At 37.9% G+C, this 19,741-nt stretch overlaps 4 protein-coding genes and 1 non-coding gene across 5 annotated transcripts; 3 read left to right on the top strand and 2 right to left on the bottom strand.

Moving 5' to 3' along the window:
• Nucleotides 1-360: 360 nt before the first annotated feature.
• Nucleotides 361-1,548, top strand: LOC149003006 (acidic endochitinase-like). Its single transcript, XM_089137562.1, has one exon. It carries the CDS (start codon nucleotides 399-401, stop codon nucleotides 1,305-1,307), a length of 909 nt encoding a protein of 302 aa, XP_088993688.1. The 5' UTR covers nucleotides 361-398; the 3' UTR covers nucleotides 1,308-1,548.
• Nucleotides 1,549-1,821: 273 nt separating this feature from the next.
• TRNAG-UCC (transfer RNA glycine (anticodon UCC)) lies at nucleotides 1,822-1,893 on the bottom strand. Its single transcript has one exon. It is a non-coding gene; the product is annotated as a tRNA-Gly (tRNA).
• A 1,107-nt stretch (nucleotides 1,894-3,000) lies between these two features.
• On the top strand, nucleotides 3,001-4,395 carry LOC149003008 (hevamine-A-like). Its single transcript, XM_089138798.1, has 2 exons — nucleotides 3,001-3,009; nucleotides 3,568-4,395. The coding sequence occupies exons 1-2, from the start codon at nucleotides 3,001-3,003 to the stop codon at nucleotides 4,270-4,272; spliced, it is 714 nt and encodes a 237-aa protein (XP_088994924.1). The 3' UTR covers nucleotides 4,273-4,395.
• Nucleotides 4,396-4,794: 399 nt separating this feature from the next.
• On the bottom strand, nucleotides 4,795-9,452 carry LOC149003009 (uncharacterized). The gene is made up of 4 exons (XM_089138924.1): nucleotides 9,184-9,452; nucleotides 8,884-9,079; nucleotides 7,662-8,384; nucleotides 4,795-5,456 (listed from the first exon to the last, which is right to left on the bottom strand). The coding sequence occupies exons 1-4, from the start codon at nucleotides 9,336-9,338 to the stop codon at nucleotides 5,262-5,264; spliced, it is 1,269 nt and encodes a 422-aa protein (XP_088995050.1). The 5' UTR covers nucleotides 9,339-9,452; the 3' UTR covers nucleotides 4,795-5,261.
• Nucleotides 9,453-10,535: 1,083 nt separating this feature from the next.
• On the top strand, nucleotides 10,536-19,692 carry LOC149003010 (isopentenyl-diphosphate delta-isomerase). The gene is made up of 6 exons (XM_089136575.1): nucleotides 10,536-10,936; nucleotides 13,187-13,529; nucleotides 16,363-16,447; nucleotides 17,726-17,812; nucleotides 17,895-18,131; nucleotides 18,581-19,692. Exons 1-6 carry the CDS (start codon nucleotides 10,776-10,778, stop codon nucleotides 18,655-18,657), a joined length of 990 nt encoding a protein of 329 aa, XP_088992701.1. The 5' UTR covers nucleotides 10,536-10,775; the 3' UTR covers nucleotides 18,658-19,692.
• Nucleotides 19,693-19,741: the final 49 nt, after the last annotated feature.

Raw genomic sequence — 19,741 nt, forward strand, 5'->3', positions numbered from 1 at the left:
TAAGTGCCATTAATTTATGAGGTAATAGTGGATGGTCAAGAATTTTGCCTCAAATATAAAGAGTGTCATGTAATTTTCTCTTTAAATTTCATAAAAATTTAAAGGTGTAAGATCCATTGCTTCACAAATCAAGTTTTTCTATGTCAATGGAGTGAAATTATTAAAACTATATGGCATTAATTGTTCAATATTCCCTAGATACCATCACAGAGTTTTTTATTTATTTGTCTCTTATTTTCGACTCTACAGGAGGAAAGAACTAGTCAAATTTGGAGACTTACTCTTATGGGAAGACTTCCTTTCTTTCGCCAATATAAAGGGATCATGTCCATTCTCTCTTAAACATCACCACCTGAGCAAAGAAACCAGTTTTCCTGCAAAGTGTTAAGCAGTTAGCCATGGCTTCCAAACATCATGCATCATCTTTCCTTCTCTTCCTCCTTATTCTTACCCTAATTGTTGATGAATCTCTCGCGGGGGGCATCACAATCTATTGGGGTCAGAATGGATATGAGGGCACCTTAAATGATACCTGTGCATCAGGTAACTATGCCTATGTAAACTTAGCTTTCCTCTACAAGTTTGGCGGCGGCCAGACACCGGAAATCAATCTCGCCGGCCATTGTGATCCAGATTCAGGTGGTTGCACCATTGTTAGTAGCCAAATTACATATTGCCAAAGTCTTGGCCTTAAGGTGATGCTCTCCCTTGGTGGTGGTGTTGGAAACTATACTCTAACATCAAACCAAGATGCAAAAGATGTTGCTGATTACCTTTGGAACAACTTCCTTGGTGGTAATTCTTCTTCTAGACCACTTGGTGATGCTGTTCTTGATGGCATAGACTTTGATATCGAGATGGGTTCGACACAATACTGGGACAAACTAGCCAAGAACCTCTGGAAATATAACAGGCAAGGGAGCATGAAGAAGAAGGTGTACTTGACAGCAGCACCACAATGCCCTTACCCAGACAAGTATCTTGGCACTGCCCTTAATACTGGTCTTTTTGACTATGTTTGGGTTCAGTTCTATAACAACAATCCTTGTGAATACTCCAATGGTAATGTTACAAATCTTCTGAACTCATGGAAGAAGTGGACATCAACAGTTCCTGCTAGGAAGATCTTCTTGGGCTTACCTGCTTCATCTGATGCAGCTGGCAGTGGATATATTCCTGCAGATGTGCTAACCTCTCAAGTACTTCCAGTAACTAAGACTTCCTACAAGTATGGTGGTGTAATGCTCTGGTCTAGATACTATGATCTTCAAAGTGGATACAGTTCCTCTATTAAGAGTAGTGTATGAATTGGTACCCATCACTACTTTTCTTCAGGTCAATTATTTCTGGGTTTCATTAATGATCTAAGTTTGTTTCTGTTTTCCAGTCTAGTCGTTTTCTTTTCTCTTTCTCTTTCTCTTATGTTATGGAAATTGTTTGAAGAACAAATCTTCCAACAGAAGAAAATAAATGAAAGAACTCTTTTATCAACTACTGCAGTTGCTGATCGATACTTCTATTTTGTCATTCTGTTGACTCTTGTTTGTTAAGTGCTACTGATTTTGCCTCCTTATATCGACATCATCAATGCACAAAGGTGAATCCTTCATGGGTCCTTGTGATGAAGATGCCAAATCTCTCTTGTTATCAAGTTTGAACTTCAGATAAACATAACATATAAAGAAAATCAAATTGATCTTAAATGGCACAAAATTATAAGCATTCTTATTTATGAAAATGACAGAGAGAAGGATACGTTTTCTCCTGCTTACCCAAAGAGGAAGTGTGATTGAGATTTGAGACATTGAATAAAGTTAAAAATGCGTCTGCCGGGAGTCGAACCCGGGTCTATTGCTTGGAAGGCAATTATCCTAACCGTTGGACTACAAACGCTGATATGCAAATCAGACTATAAAGTATAAAAGTATTGTTACTTTCGTAATCTCAATCATAATTCTTCTCTTGCGTAGATGATTCATGATGTTGATTACCAAAAGGAAAATGAGAAGAGTTTTTCACATAGAACCCCACCAAAATTCTAATGCGAGATCCTCTGCATTCGGATAGGGTGTCTTCCCATTGGATGCCCTACTCGTGGTACAGAGTAACCAATTTGAGTATCACAGGCAGGACATCTAACAGGCAGACACATGCAAGCACACCTTGATGATTAGATGCTAAGGATCTCGAGTCCCAAAATTCACACTTTACTTTTTCTCCCCTCAAATTTATTTATTTATTTATTTATTTATTTATTATTATTATTTTTTTTTGGTAGTGTGCTATACGATATCCATTGAGTTCAATGAGACCATAAAACCCATTAATTCACAGAACTAAGTATAAACAAGAAAAAAGATTGAGAATAGATACATAGGGGTATTTACATGGAATTCTATGGATTGCCAAGTTCTGTTTTAAGAGCAAGGATGGTGCAAATAGAGATGGATTGAGTGTGAGTCTTGCACCTAAACACTAACTTATAAATGAGCACTACCCTTAAGAGAAGTGGAGAAATGAAAAATAATAAAAATAAATGTTTAGTGACAAAATTAAAGAACAAGTCAACTCTTCCGAGGTTTTGCCAAAATAGAAGAAAACAAATACCTATCTAGAAAGCAGGTTTACTTTGCAACATATTCAAAGACGGTAGACATGAGAAGAGTTTAAGATATCATTTTCATTCCCACCCACTTAGGAGTCAATTTTGAATTTTCTCAGCAAGATGATATGAATTTTTATGAATAATAAAGACAAAAAAATTATAAAAACCATCGGTTGAAAATCTAGTAACATGCACAAGAGGATGGTTTTGACCAAAAAAAGGTGATTTAACGTTAAACCATACGATGCATGTGAAAGGAATAACTAATCATATAATTAATTAGATCAACATTAAAGAAGACTATTCATGGGTAAGTACGCGTGACCAAATAAATTATTTTAAATATGAGTTGACCCTTTCAAAGTCATTATGGGAATTCATGAGTCAACACTAATATGAGTTTGGTATGTATACATTCAAAAAAACCATGTAAAATAAATTTAATTGGAAAAGGTCATAATCTCATATGAGGTTTTTTTTATTTTTGGAAAAAATCTCATATGAAGTTTTGAGCACCTATGAGCCCTTATCTATTATATATAAGATGTTCTCGATCCAATAAATTTTTTAATTTATTTATTTTTTTGTAAGAAAATATATCTTTAATTTAAAATTTGTTATTATATGATTTCAAATGAATTCATACTATAGTTTGGTAATTTATTCTCTAGTAGAAGTCTTTGTATAAAGATTTATGAAATTCTTATATTTTTTAGATTTTATATTATGTTAGTGTTGAAATAGCCGTCTAGCAAAAATTGTTGAGATAGGGCTCCATGGGAAAAATTGCCTTCTCCCACCTTCTCTTGGGAGTTTTACTTATGCAGAAAGCCTTCAGCATTGAATTCGTGCTTTTTTGTTAATTTTTATTTTTAAAATTTTTATGTGTGGGTCTCCTTAGTAGATCACAAACTAATGTTGAATTTTCTTAATGTAATATATTACATGTGGATCCCAATCAGAGTAACACCATTAGCCACCGTTATTGTGATCCAGATTCAGGTGGATGCACCATTGTTAGTAGTGAAATTACATATTGCCAAAGTCTTGGCATTAAGGTAATGCTCTCCCTTGGTGGTGGTTCTGGAAGCTATACTCTAACCTCAGCCCAAGATGCAAAAGATGTTGCTGATTACCTCTGGAACAACTACCTTGGTGGTGATTCTTCTTCTAGACCAGTTGGTGATGCTGTTCTTGATGGCATAGACTTTGATATCGAGATGGGATCGACAGAATACTGGGACGAACTAGCCGAGTATCTTTCGAACTATAACAACCAAGGGAGCAACAAGAAGGTTTACTCAACAGCAGCACCACAATGCCCTTACCCTAACGAACATCTTGGAACTGCCCCTAATACAGGTCTTTTTGACTATGTATGGATTCAGTTCTATAACAATAATCCCTGCGAATACTCTAATGGTAATGTTACAAATCTTTTGAATTCATGGAAGACAAGGGTATCAACAGTTCCTGCTGGGAAGTTCTTCATAGGCTTACCTGCTTCATCTGATGCAGCTGGTAGTGGATATATGCCTTCAGATGTGCAGAAATCTGAAGTACTTCCAGTAACCAAGACTTATTCAAACTATGGTGGTGTAATGCTCTGGTCTAGATATTATGATCTTCAGAGTGGATATAGTTCCTCCATTAAGAGCAGTGTGTGAATTAGCATCCATCACTGCTATTCTCTAGTGAGTTTCTGTAATAATCTAGGTTGGTTTCTGTTTTATAACCCAGTAGGTATCTCGTTCTCATATAATATGGAGATTGTTTGAGAACAAGTCTCCCACCACAGGAAAATAAATGGAAGAACTCTTTAATCACAAAAGGGTCTGAATTACAATTCCATCAGATAAAATAAAACTCAAACAATTTTCTCAAACAAATAAGAAAACCTATGGATGGTGAATCATATGATTTAGATAAGCCATCAAAATTGACATACAACCAATCTAATAGATTCCAATTATCTAATGGTGAAAATGACAAATAGACCAGTTCAGGAGTTCATCTGGCATAAGAATGACACAAATGTGGGTGGCCAGATACCTGTTTAAACAATAGATTGAGTAATCAATAATCAACTACAAAATTTCCCGCCTCAAATCCCCTAAAATGTCTGTCTTTCAATTTATGGGTAATCCAATCCATCGGTCGAACTATTTTAGGCACCAGTGTGCTCATCAACATATCAAACTGTACAAGCAAACCAGTCTGAAAATTCTTTTGTTGGAATATTACATTCAATACTTACAGCTTTCCTAAGGAACATCATAATTGGATGGTTTAGATAGATTAATGATCCCCAGGGTATAAAGGCACAAACAATTTTTACATGCTAATAATTGGACCAGTAAAGCAATAATTTACAGAAGGAAGGATCAAACAATCTGAAGAGGATGCAAGGGACTTCAACTCTTAACAAGAAAGATGATATTTAGCAAATATTCCTGAGGTCAAGTATGGATGCAGTTGAGTTAAATACAGATATATTCAACCTAACAACCATGTCCAATTTAATAGGTCATATCAAACATCCATCAATCACATAGAATAGGTTTTGCTCACAAATCATGACCCATTGACAAGGAGAGCAAAGGAAATCAACTAAGATATTCTCTCTACCTCACAAAAAATATACTATTTCCAGCTATTAGTCCCAGAGACCAACGGATACAGGGACAGACACTGGCGGCCCACTTGAATATCTCCACCGTTCACAAGCTGTGCATCTTTCTTCCTTGACACTGTTTTCAAGAGTGCAAAATTTGCAGAACCAAGTCTTGAATTTATGTTCAGCATCTTTCTGCTTTTGGCTACCACAGGCATCACATATTGGAGCTAACGGCTGCAGTAACTCACCATCATAAATCAATGAAATTCAATCAAAAGTGAGGTATAGTAAGGATGGTATATAGACACAAGAAGCAAGAAATACTATGTTCAGGCTGAAAATAAAATGCTCAGTAGGAAAGTTTTCTTTTCCAAGGTGTTGAAGAAATTCGAGTTATTGCCTATTTATGCTTCTACCTAATTTTATTTTTGGTTTTGTTTCTATTTTTGTTTATGAGGTTCCTATTTGGATAAAAATTAGGAACCACTGCAATCAGCATTATATAAATAAAGGGTTGGGCTGGGCTGGGGGGTACAGCTATGTTCAAATATTCCATTATACATTCAGTTCCCTTCTCCATTTCTCCACTCACCATCACCTCCATTCTCTCAGCCCTGGTGTTCTAGGATTTCAATCCGCTACATGGCAAAGGAAAACTTTATTTGATTGCCTGTTGAAAAAAGATTTTGCTTAGAAGATATATCCAGCAATGGTTTAAAAGGTGCAGCACCCTCTGCTGCAACCTACTACAATTTAAAACCCTAGATATAATTTTATGTGTTTAGTACTTACCAATATCAATTGGAGATTTTCCCCACAAGCTGAGTTTGATTATTGAGGACTGTATCTACCATAGTTCCAATCCAGACATGGATTCCCTTACAAGACCATAGTTGTGGTGTTTCCCTTTCAAGGATTTGATTTTCTCCAGCTTATGATTTACTTATTTGGGGTTTCTACCACTGGTTCTTTTCTCCAATCAATTTCACAGTTTTAAAAAGCTGTTTTACTGCATAAATTCAATTCATTCTCTCATATCTGCAAAAGGAAGACTAATCAGATGTGGTCTGCACAGTTTTATATTTGGGATATCAACTCTAAAACTAACTTCGATTTGGATTGTCATTGAACTCTAGGTTTTCTAGAATTGCTTGGTTCTTGAGTGGCTGCTTGTACTTTAAAGAGCAAATATTGGTTGAACTTGGGTTTTCAAACCCCTGACTAAGCTGGTGTTGATGATGATCTCCATTCTACTACTAACAAAAACTGTCGTCAAATCAAGTGTTGAGGCCGAGTATCAGGCAATGGCACACATTACAGCTGAATTACCATGAGTGAAGTCATTATTTCGGGTTCAGGAGTCAGGTTTTCCCATCACTCAATCAATACAGATCTATTGTTATAACAAAGCTGCTACTTACTTTGCAAGCAACCTAGTGTTCCATAAGAGGACCAAGCACAGTGAGATAAAATCATATAAGAGAACATTTTTGAGGAAAATCATTTATATTTAAAAAATAAAGGAGTAAAAGACATTACTTGAAATTTTTTTTTCCCTTACCCTGATGTTTACCTGGAAAGAGATGCAACCTAAATAGTCCTACTGTTAGAACAAAAATGAAATCCATTAACTCTAAATCAATTTCGATTTCAACTGTTGACAAATTAGCATAAGAATTTGGTTGGAATGACAGTTAAAAATGACTGGCTGTTAAACTAGCAAGATTTATGTTGAATTTCTTGAGGATAGATTAGGTACCCTTAAAACCAACATACAAAATCATAGTTGAGGACTCAGACACATGGTTCCAAATTTTGCCAAAATTTTGCTAATCTAGACATTTCTGAAACAGGAGGTAGAAATTGTTTCATCATAACAAATTTCAGCTGTGTAGGGGAATGGCAAGTAACTCACCGAAAACATATACTGTTTTTTCTGCATTTTGGTCTAACCAAAATGACCTACTGAAACCAGATTTTGAACTGTGCTAACACAAATATATAAAAGAGAGCAAAAAGCCAGTCAAAGAATGCATTGGTCAACCTAGACTCAATTGATGCTCAAATGCACAACTTGTGCACCTATCTTCCCCCCCCCCCCCCCCTGGCTCAGTGAAGTATGGCCAGATGCAGAAAGTTGATACAGCAGTAACTTATAACCTTAGTCAGCTGATTAATCTATCATATTACCATGGAAAAATGTTATAAACACCAGCTTCTTAGACAGTTTCAAATATCAACCATTACAGATTCAGTGAGAGAGTTTTAAGTAACATTCTTCAGAGTTTTATGAAAATCCTAAACAGTTATATGGTTAGGGACCCATAAGAGTATGAACTTAACAATACAAAGCATAGGAAGCATGTCTAACAATTAGTACTCAGAACACATTCCAGGAAAAAGTAAAAAAATCCATGATAATAGGTTTGTGGGACTCACTGGATTGAGCAAAGTGCATGTTCCACACTCCCACCTAACATCACCATTAGTATCATCTATTTCAGAATGTTTAAGCATAGATCCTGAAGTTGAACTTGAAGCTTCTACAGTTAAATCCACAAAACTAGATCCAGGACTTGGATCAAAAGAATGGATAACTGATTCATTATCTGACAAACGACTTCTCTTCCGAGGTTTAAGCATAGATCCTGAAGTTGAACTTGAAGCTTCTACAGTTAAATCCACATAACTAGATCCAGGACTTGGATCAAAAGAATGGATAACTGATTCATTATCTGACAAACGACTTCTCTTCCGAGGTTTCAGACCCGAATCATGTGATTCAGAACTATCCAAATTTTCAAAGCTTTTGGGAGATGGACCTGGGCACTTAAGCTTTTGCAATACATTGGATTCACTTTCTTCTTCATTCAACATTCCAGAAGATCCACACCACAAATCATCCTGCAATCTCCTTTCAGCAGCCATGGCAGCAGCCTGTATTGGACTAAGTGCAGTCATTATATTGCTGTCGCCCCCAAGGCGATTGGATCCAGATGGTAGCAAAGATCCATGACGCAATCGCTTTTCTGCAGCGGTCAATGCAGTTTGGCGAAGGAATGACAAAGCAGGCTGACGAGAAGAACCCCCCAGACGTCTTCCTTGGAGATCAAACCCTGCACCTGTGCCAGTTATTCCCTTGGCAATAAGATCCTCACATTCCTGCAGAAGAGCATGGCAAATAACCCAAATAACCTAAGGACTGAATTGTCCTAGAAAGCACAAAACATACAACAAAAACTCCAACTGTTTCAACAGAGAACTGCTTGAGCACTAAAAAGCAAGAGACGAAGAAATATAAAATAGACTCGATGATTACAACTGAGTTTTGACAAAATATGCCCAACTGATAGAAGTGGAGCACAAATAATATTTTCTGGAAAATACTGAAAATACATTAGGAACTACCATGCTAACTCCAAAGGGAACCGGTTCAAAAACATAAATAACTCAGAAAAAAATATTCCAAACAACAACAAACACTGGATCAACAGACTTCCTTCTCCCCAGTTGGTCTTCACTAAAGAATGTTCTATGCGGAACAATTGAACAATGCTCAATTTAAGCAGAACTTGAGAAAACCTCCAGCTAGAAACCCAAATATCTACTGGGTTAACATTCATTTTGATAGTGTATATCTTTTTAAGTGAAAAAGGCAAACCTTTCGGAGTTCATCCCAAAGCTTGTAGAAATCTGCGTTGTGAGGGCCGTGGGCATTATGACAGAGTTCGTGCAGCATCGTATCCAGAATCTGATCATAATGGTAAAATTCCCCTTCTCTATTTGGCTTCCGCAATCTAAGCTTAACCTGTATGCCTTTTCCCACATTCAACCCTAGAAGACGCTGGAACTTGGGACTGCATTTGAATTAATCTCTTCGTTTTCATTTTCCGTCAAAATTAATTTAAAAAAAAAAACATAATAGAAATTAAAAAATAGAGTTCGATTGTAGAAGAATTACCAAAACTCAGAAAGAAGCTTAACTCTCCATTTACGTTTTCGCATTATGGGTTCTACTTGGCTAGCGATTTTCTGAAGAATCTTCTTTGCTTCATTTTCTCCGTCTCTTTTAAGGGCTTTGGTTTCCCAAACTTTGCTAAGATCGCCGGAATTCATCCCTTCTTCTCAGAGAACCGGTGAGCGAAAATCGATTACGCCACTCTTTTTACTCTATCAAATCATCAGAGTTTTTTATTCGAAATATCAGAAATTAATTCTTCTCGAGCCTCTTCGATCTTCAGGTTCTGAGTCTTTACGACTCTTACCTGTTTCGATTTTGTAGGCAAATCGTTTATGACGTTTGTGGCCCCACGTTCAAAAAAAATTGAATTGGAGAAGTGCGTAGCGGGAACACCCGTACCAAAAAACCAAGAAGCGATCCTTGGACCGGTTCATACACACACAAACACTAGTGTGTGATACATGCTGCTTTGCTCACTGGCCTGTTTGGTTACTTAAATATGACGATTTTAAAAGTCTAGAGATTTCAAATGGAATCATGGTTCATAAAATTAATTGTTTGACTAGCCTGAATCTTTGAAATGAAATCTGTAGATTCATCTTAAAAAAATATTTATTGAGTTATGGTTCAAATGTTTAACGCTTTTATAATAGAGGTGAAATCCAGAACCTCATACCCACAAATTTATAGATTCAGTTTTTTAGTGTAAAAAAAATGAATCTCCAGATTTTATGAATCTAGGGATTCACACAACCAAATAGGTATAAGTCTCCCATCAGAGATTTAAAATCTCTGAATTCATGTAACCAAACAGGCCCTAAGTAGAGACGATCTGAACTCCACAAACGCGTGCAAGCACATAAATCATTGGACCGACTTTTTTAGTAGTCCGGTCTACTTTTATGATGAATTTGTCTTTGACTTTATTTTTATTTGTATATTTATTTGTCATATAATTTTTTTTATTTTTTTTAGAAAGTAATTTATAAGATGACCAGTATCAACTCGATGAATTAATTGAATAAGTAATGATCGACAAGGTTTTAGAAAAGTTAATAAACCATTTATGGAGAGAAAACGAGGATAATCTGTATTGGTATCAAATATCGTATCAGTCAAATGATTTTAAGAGATGTATTATTTTGTATCGAGTATCGTATCATACTGATCAATTTATTTTAGTGCATTTCAATATAAAGACAATATCGAAGTGTATAGTATTGATTGTATCCATTATGAATACATATCGGCTAGTACCATGTCATAGGATACGTGTCGGTTTCGGATTGCCCGATACCCACCCTCAAAGACAGCGGAGCCAATGATCCGTCTATGTTCCACGAATCCATGGTTCATAGTCCGTAAAAGATGGTGTGTTGCTCCTGGCTGTCTTACTGTTATGGGATCCTCTAAGTCTCAGTGATACAGATTCAGCTCTTCTGGTTAGAGTTTCAACTTCCAAGTCGAAACTTCATTGTCGATCCATCTGCCCTAAACTTCTTATTCGAATCTTCTTTATCATACATTGGTTGTCATGAATACGATCTGAGTAACACAATCACTAGTTCTAAAAGATCAAAGAGTCTTAGATAATGGCAGGAATAGCTCTGTTGTTGGATATCCTGAGGAAAAATCCGTCTGTTTCGACCCAATCCCTGCATTCTTATGGCTTATTCTCCGCAAGTGTTGCTGCGTCTGCCGCCGCCGCTTCTGTTGCAGCTGGAAGACCGTTCGCTTCTAGGTTTTTGTTCGGGTATGTTTTCTTTAATCATTTCCATTTTATTCCTCATCTAATTTATCCGAATTCCTCCATCTCTCTCCCCGCCTCACTTTCTCTTTTGTTTCTTTTCCTGCCTTCTTTCTTTTGAATGAAGTATTGTTTATTTTGAGGTTTGGTTCGAGAAAAAGGTTGATACCAGAGCATGACTGACGCGAGGAGAGAAAAAAAATTAGTATGTCGTTGCAGTGGTGGTTGATTAATGTTTTTTGCACGAATCAGTAGTTTATTTTTGAAAAGATAATCTTTCATGTTTTTGATTGTCTCACGGATTTGAACTTCATGTTGGCTTCTCACTGTGGGTTGTGCATCCCGCCCCCCCCCCCCCCTCGTTTTTTGTCTGTTAATTGTTGCCATATCCTTTTGGTTGTGCATCCACCCTTTCTCAGACTGCTTTCAGCTCATGTAAGTAGATTTCTTTGCATATTGTTTTGCTGTCTTTTGGTCTCTTTTCATCCTTAATAATGAGTGGTTGGCTGTTTGGGAGTCTAATTTGGATTGTTTTGTTACCACAAAATTGATGTAGGATATTTTCCAATGATGTGGATGTGAAGCTTTAATGACTTAGCACTCTATGAGGCCGTAATACTGTGACCAATTACCTTTCTAAAGATCCACCCTTCTAATCAGTTTTCTATGCAACAGACATTTCATCTTGCAAAGTTCTGAAGTTACACTGTGTCGATGTTCTGCCTTTATTGGGTTCTATTGCTTATGTATTCCATATAAGCACAATTTTCATAAAACGGTTTTCTGGTCACTATGAACCACTCAATCAATGACAATTATCCATATGCATTCACCTTATTAAGCAGTCAAAACTGAATTACAATTGGATGAGTTTTTTTTGGGGATACGTTTTCTTTTATGCAATGCGTGATGCCAATGCAAGTGTGCCCTCAACCTGGTCGCCTAAGGCGCAGCTTGCATTCAAAGGCTTGATGCTTCATGGGAGTTAATTTCAAATTTCCTTTTTTGCTTGGCACTTCTTAAATGGCAGCAATGGGGGATATTTGTCAATGTGGCATTGACATGAGGCCCCTTTTTTAAAAGTTTTATTGTAATAATTATTATTTTTTAATAGATGTAAGCTTTCAATTAAAAAGAAAAGAATTACATCCTGTGATAAAATTGTCCTGTGGCATCTTAAAAAGTTAGTTGCCGGAGGGGTGGAGAACACTTTCTATACAAAGAATAATTTTTGTATGGGACTGTACAAGGTTAGCCAAGCAATCTGCAAAGTTGTCTCCTCCATTGTAGCAAAATGGAAGGAGCAATCTGTAAGAGAAGAAGGCAGGGTCCTAATTTGATTTTCCATATCCTAAGCTCTTTAGTGTATTGTTATGTTCCATTGGTTCCTTCAATAGCTGAAGTAGAGTCAGATAAGAAGACCACTTTCAGAGCTCCCGTGTCCATAGCAGATTAGAGGCCAGCGAGGATGGCATGAAGCTCAGAATGATAAAAGCCGGATATAGGAAGAGTATCAGCTTTAGCAAAAACAAATACCCTGAAGGCATTCTCCTAGTGGAGCAGTTCATCCTAGAGAACCTCGGAGAGATTTGTCACAGTTGACAGCTGTGAAACCTTGGTTGGGGAATCAATTTGTGAAGATAGATGGGTTTAGAAATAAAGGAAATTGGAATTAGAGATAAGAGCTTTTGAAAGAAAAAAATTATTAAGCTAAAGAGTGGAAGAAAACTGGGTAACAAGTCACCTAGAGTAGGAGAAATTTTAATGTTCTTATTCGCTGTCTTCCATTGTAGGTTACATGCAACTATAACTAACACCTCAATCTAGTTCCTCTCATATGAAATAAAAGGACATTTACAGAAATGTTCCCAAATAACTAAATAAACTGCACCAAGCTTGGCCCCTCAGTCTATCCCCTTTTTTGGTGGATATTTTGAATAAAATTGGGAATATTAAGTTTTCAATTTTTAAAAACTCTTTTCTTTTGAAGTGGTTTTCTAATATGGCACTAGTATCTTCACAAGGTTTTGAGATAAAAGAATGGCATAATGTATATGTGGCAGATCTCTGTACATGTGGATATTGGACCAAAAGTGGTTTTTCCTTGGTCTGGTTTCCAGATAGATGTTAGTCCAGCCATGTGGCACTACTACATCAACTGCTCTGCTTTCTAAACTATATTTGTGATTTTCTGTCTCGATATTTACCATTCCTTTGCATGAACCTTACTGTTTGTGTTGTCCTGGTATGTTTCAGAGATGGAGGGATATCAGTTGCTTTTTCTGATGCTGGTTCAGAATGGGCTGAAGATGTCATTTCTAATTTTCGAAGTGCTTCTGCCAATATCTTTCAGAATGATGCCATCAAATACAAAACCAAGGAATACCCTTTAGAATTGAAGCCTTTATTCTCAGCTTTTGGACTGAGAACGTTTGCAATGACATCCTTGAGGTCCTTCTTAATGTTCTATTTGCCTCTTTTGGAGCCACGTTCCAACATAAATGAGGACGATGATGATTTATTACAGGACTCAGAAGAAGAGCGGCATGTTGATTTGGTTGTTCCCTTTAAAAAATCTATCAAGCAAATCATTCGTGAGGTATGTATTCCATTTTCTTCTATACCTTTCTCAGATTTATCTGTTTAGGCAATGTCAAATTTCTTCTTTGCTAACTCATTGTATTTCGGGACATTTTCATTCCTTATAATTAGCAAAGTGCAGTTATAGAGAAAATGAAAATTGGGGTTTTGAATCTAGTGCCATTGGAAGCATTGAATAGATAAACTCTGGGGAACCACATTTTGGTTGGTTCTGAAGCCTTCTGGCTGTTGACCTAACTAACAACTTAAGATCCAACTTTTTAACATCCAACAATTCTCCAACTTCTGTAGTGATGAATTCTGGCTTGTTCATCCAACTATAGCTTTTGGGCCAGAATGTTGGTCTTTTAAGAAGTATCATATTGAAGAGATGTGTGGCAGAGATGAGGATGTTAAGATAGATGAGTGGAAAAATAAAGGTATGAAGTAAGGAATGATCGTAACAGAGCTGCCTGGAGTTGCTCCTGTCAATGAGAAACTCAGAGTGTCATTTGAGCTGGTTTATCATGTCCAGTGGAGGCCTGGGGACTCCCCCCATTACATAGTGATATGTTTCAGTGGAAGGGCTAAAAGAATGACAGGTTAGTGTAACTGTTCTTCTGGAACCTCGCAGAACCAGACCAGATTCAATTGGACCAACTGGACCAAGTTAAATCAGCCCAGCTGTGTTCTAGAATGCTCAAAAAGAGGTCAAAATACTGTTCATGTGAATAGTGTCACGATCGCTCTTTTTTTTTCTTTTTGGGGAACTGGTAGCTTTATATTAAGGGGTGGGGGACTATTACATATACCATCAGAGGGAGAGTCAGACCCATGACCTTCTCATTTGAGAGGTGTTGGTCATTGTCAACTGAGCAACTCTTTGATGGTGCGATCACTTTTTGGTTTTTAATGAGAATATTACTTGCATCTGTAGCTTTTTGATGACTAAAGATCTATTAGAAGTTTTTTTTTTTTTTTTTTTTTGATGAATAAAGAAATATATTAAAAAACAACATGCCAAGAATACAAGAAGAGAATAAAAGGGCCAGGGGAAACAAGCCTCTCATGTGAGAGGCCTAAAGGAAGAGGTGAAATTCCAGGAACTAACAATTAGCCTATTCCTGGGAAAGTCGATCACCGGGGGGTGGGGAGAAGAGAGGAGTCTAGAAGAGACCTCAAAACAAATGTTCTTCCAAATCATATTAAGGGAACGGGATTTGGAAGACCAACACCTAAGATTTCGCTCCAACCATAAGTGGTGGATAACCGCACCAAACGCTAGCTTGCCAACTCGATCGCAAGGAGAGGACCCTGGGAAGGCTCGTAAGCACCAAGCCCAATCTCGGGCAAAGCTGTAAGAGTGTCTCGACCTAAGTCAAATGGAGGTGAGGGCTTTCTCCCAAAGAGGTCGGGAGAAGGGGCATAAAAAGAAGAGGTGATCAAGGTCTTCGAGGCAATTCCAACAAAGGATGCAGTTAGGGTTAGTAGGGATGTTTATATTCTTATTGACTCATAGTTGCTATTAAGTTGTTCCTATTTTAGTGCTAAAGATCAGTTTTAATTCTGAGCAAAATTATTTCCTATTTTAGTACTCTACAGCTCTATAAATATGTAAAGCTACTCAGTCCCCCAAATAATAAATTATTGAATTGATGAATATTTTGCCTTTGGGTATGAAGAGTCTCTTGTCCATTGTGACTGATGAGAAGGGCTATGACCTTGCTGAGAGAGAGCTAAATACCCAGAGCTTAGGGGCCATGCTGTTTACTGCTAGACCCTAGGGCTTATGGGGCCTTGGTTAGAGGGCTAAATTGATCCATCCTTCTCTTCTATTGTTCTGTGTTATTACCGCACTGAAGTTGTGCTACTGTTGAAGGCCTGCAAACTGAGTTTACTTCACTCAATCACTCTCAAGCAATCAGTTACAAGCTTGCTGCTCCTCCTCCTAGCAAACCCACCCAGTTCTTGCTTATCCATCTGTTGGAATTGAAACCGTTGTTGCAGTATATTTCTTCTACTTGTTGGCTAGATATTGTCCTGCCTGAGTGAATTTCTGCAGTCTGGTTTGGCCATACACCTTCTAATTCTGTCCTGATTTGTGAGTTGGTTTATGTTGATTCTAGCTATAACTTTTAGATCATAGGAGAAGTTGTGAGAAATGACATGCATATTTTAGGGTCCCATGCCATGTGTGACCTCAAATAGAGATCCTTTTGGAGGTCAAAGACCATGTAGCAGACCCTAATTAGATGATATTTTCCTGACTTGCTGGGCAGTGCCTCTTTCCTCTTCTATTCATTTGTCTTTTTAATTTTTCACTCTTAATTTCAATTTCCATTCTGCAGTTTCACTTTTCAATATTATGTACTTTGTTTGATAGGATTCATGTGGCCGGCATCATTAAGTTGAGATAAAGCTGAGTTTGTTATTGTCCTTCGTTCATTGTAGTTTTTACAAATAATAAATTGCGATACAATTGTCTGAGAGAAGTGGTGAAGAAAGACATGCATAACTTAGAACTAGAAATAAGTGTTTGACGAGAGCAGATTGCAGAAACAAATTTGCTTCTCTGTCTAGAAATAAGAAAGACATGCATAACTTAGGACTAGAAATAAGTGTTTGAGGAGAGCTGATTGCAGAAACAAACTTGCTTCTCTGTCTTTCCAAGAACTATTTATCGTCTAGCATCATTCTTATTATGTATTTGAAGATTTTGGTTGATATGTTTTTTAGCATGTCATGTAGGCTTATGTTCTATACTCTTGGAGATAAAAAGGGGTTCTTAATATACATGTTTTCTCATTGTCAATTTGATCCTTAGCCTGAGTCTTGAAGAGATTTGAATGCAGACTACAATTGTAACAACGAGGCGGCTGCTGGAAAGACTTGCTGTGCATTATGTGTCACGGCGGATGGCATGGAAGCTGCTGAAAGGTACTCCCTCTACAACCATTAGTCTTAAAAGGGACAAAACTTGGTCGAAACTTGAAAGAAATATGGGATTGATGTTTTTAAGTATATAATATATAGGCCAAAATTAGGGTTGTACACTTCACTCGTTGCTATTTGTCAGCAAAATAATGCCAGGTGGTCTAGACCTCTCTCTGCAATCTCTATCCAAATTTCTCAAGGATCCTCCACTCTTTTTTGGCTAGACCCCTGGCATCCTTTGGGCGTTCTCTACACCCTTCTTGGCCCCCGTTCATGTATGATTCCCGTATCCCCAAGTCCACCACTCTTGATACCTTCATCATTAATGGGTCCTGGGCCCCCCTCCTTCACCCCAGTCTCACACAAATCTGGAATGCTCTCCCCCCCATCCATAACCGTCCCCGAGATACCACCAATTGGATCCCTTCTCCATCTAAATCCTTTATTGCTTCCTCTGCTTGGAACCTTATCCGCTCCCCAAACCCCCCGGACCCCTGGTCCCCCTTGGTCTGGTTCAAAAGCAACATCCCCCGTCATGCCCTCACCCTTTGGAGAGCCCTCAACCGTACCCTTCCAACCCAATCCTTCCTCATTAGCCTCCACATCCCTGCTAACCCTAATTGTACCTTATGTTGGAATGGTTCAGAGGACATTGATCACCTCTTCTTCTCTTTCCCCCTTACCCATCCCCTTTGGGGAAGAGCTATTGCTTCGATTTGGCCTCGCTCGAGACTTTCATTTGGGTTTGTTCGTGATTGGCCTTGGTTCTTGAGGAATTTTGACTGGCGCTCCATTTGCGACCATATAGGCAAGCTAGTCTTTAGTGCCACCATCCACCACATTTGGTGGGAGCGTAACCTTAGGGGATGAACTTCCAAATCTCGATCTATAGATTTGATTTGGAAAGCCATCTATTTTATGTGTCTTCTAGATTGCTCTCCTCTCCCCATCCCCCTGTTGATGATAACCCCAGGAATAGGTTTATTGTTAACACCTGGGGGCTCCTCAGTTGCTCTTTTATTTCCCCAACTTGAGTGTTGCTCCCTCTTGCGGGTTCTCAGTCCCCCCCCCCTGTTCATTTCGCTTTGTTTTCTTCTTTGTTTTATTCAATTATTTATTCATCCAAAATAATAATAATAATAATAATAATAATGTCAGGTGAATCTTGTATAAACCTTTCATTCTCAGTCTTTTCCATATCTTTTGTTGCTATGTTGTTCATGTTCATTAATTTTGTTCTATCCCTCATTGATGATGCTAAACTGTTGATTTGCGTATTAGATGCTCCAAAATCTGCAAGGCGCAAGGCTGGAAGGGGGATGCCTACTTCTGTTTACTTCTACAGTGTCAGTAGAACTACTTTCAGAGGTTAAAAACCCTTACATTACAATAATGTTCATTCTAATCATTGTGCTGGGTGCCTGACAACCCAACTGGTTTGGTTTGTCAGCTCACTTGCTAGGAGTCTTAGCATCATGGACTGTCCAAGTGGTAATTGAGATATACCGTTGCTTCTCTCGTATTGCCAATGATGAAGATGCTGATCAGGTTGCCAAACGTGAACAAATTCGGGTTCTTGGAAAGAAGGTTTCTGATGCAACTATAAGGTGTGGGTCATCCTTGGTCTTTGCTTCCATTGGTGGTGGGATTGGTGCCCTTTTCTATCCATCAGCAGGACAATGGATTGGTAAGATGATTACGTTATATTTTCACTTTTGACTCTTTACGTTTCCTGTTAAAAATGTCAAGACTGTTTTTGCGGCGAAGGAGTGTAGGGCCCCCTAAAGGGTTTATCCAGTGCACAGCTTCAGCAAGAGTGCGGTCCGGTTTACCAGTTTAATAGTTCTATCCTTTGATGTGACATCCTAATTTTTCTGGGCTGCCTCAGCTCTATGTTGTGTTTCAAATTTTAGTGATACAAGTGGGGTTGTTTCCTGAGTTTAACCCCCCTTTGTTTTACCACTGGACCCTAACACGAGCTGGTCCTGAGTTTCTTATCCTTGTGTTCGTTTCACCATTACCTCCTCATAATCTGTTGTAGTCATTCTGTAGTTCCCATGTTGCATTAAGTTTTGGTCCATACTTTTATTTTTCATTTTATTGGCTAACATATCAAATTGTGTGGCTCTCCTACAGGCTGTGCTATTGGGGACTTGACAGGGCCCATGATTGTGACCTTTTGTTTGGAGAGGGCTTTTCACTTGGCGGTTTAAAAGCCATGGGATTGGCCTAACATTTCTTAACTTTTACGCTGGCTTGGTTTTAGGACCAGTGCTCCTTTATTGGACCCAGATCTTCAGAACGGTTCCTCGAACAGATTTTAGCTGTTTTTCTGAAAGCATTATGAGGCAGGTATTCAGAGTTGAAAAACCCACTTCTAATTTCCAAAATGCTGTAGCTGAAGACTCAGATGTGGAAGTGGTAATCTAACGCCACTCCAATTGCTTATCTTGTTTTTGTTCATGCGTTTCAGAAACTTTTCTTTTGTGCAATTTTCAGAAACTCAAATGTAAGAAATTTAAGACCCTCCAAAATAAGTTGCAGCTGACAGACATAATGGTTTGACATGCATGATTCATTATGTCGTCTCAGATGGAAACAATGCATTAGGTGGTCCTACTTTAGAGCGAAGAAGTTCGAAGATTTAATCTTCAAGCTGAGAGACTTAATATTCAGATTAAAATAGCATGCCTACATTTTTATAAGAGATACGGTATCTACTTAAACCTAATAAAGAGTGATGTTTGTGGCTGCCATAATTCTGCTTTGAAGCTGTTAGCTAAACATATGTTGAAGGCAACAAGCTGCAGTCTAGTTAATGATCAATGAGAACTACATCAAGTCATCAACGATGCAAGATCATGCACCTGGGTTATCTCATTGCTTCCCCGTTAAACATGGTGGTCTCATAACGCTTTGGTTGGGGTCAAATGAATGACTTCATTACATTCATGCCGCCTGGAAGAAGGTGATTTTGGGATCTCTTCATTAAGAGGTGCCATGCAGGTTATTACCGACAAAACAACCTTTATTTATACTTTTTGGGGTTTTTTTTTTTTTAAATAGTCCATTTATCTGAACTGCAAGTCAGAAGTTACTGTGATGGTTGATGGCTGTACGCATTTATCAGGTTATCATCTGAAGAACAGAATATACATCTGCTCCATTTGGTATTGCACTCGAACCAGTTCTCTTTTCCTTTTATACTGAAATTTGAATCGTCTGAGTCAGTTTATATACATCTCAACAAGCCCATAAGGAACTCATATATTAAAGGGAAAGACCGAGAGAATTAAA

Source organism: Hakea prostrata, chromosome 10 (genome assembly GCF_041222555.1).
Source record: "Hakea prostrata isolate BN-2017 chromosome 10, UWA_Hpros_2, whole genome shotgun sequence".
In the NCBI taxonomy this organism is placed as follows: Eukaryota; Viridiplantae; Streptophyta; class Magnoliopsida; order Proteales; family Proteaceae; genus Hakea; species Hakea prostrata.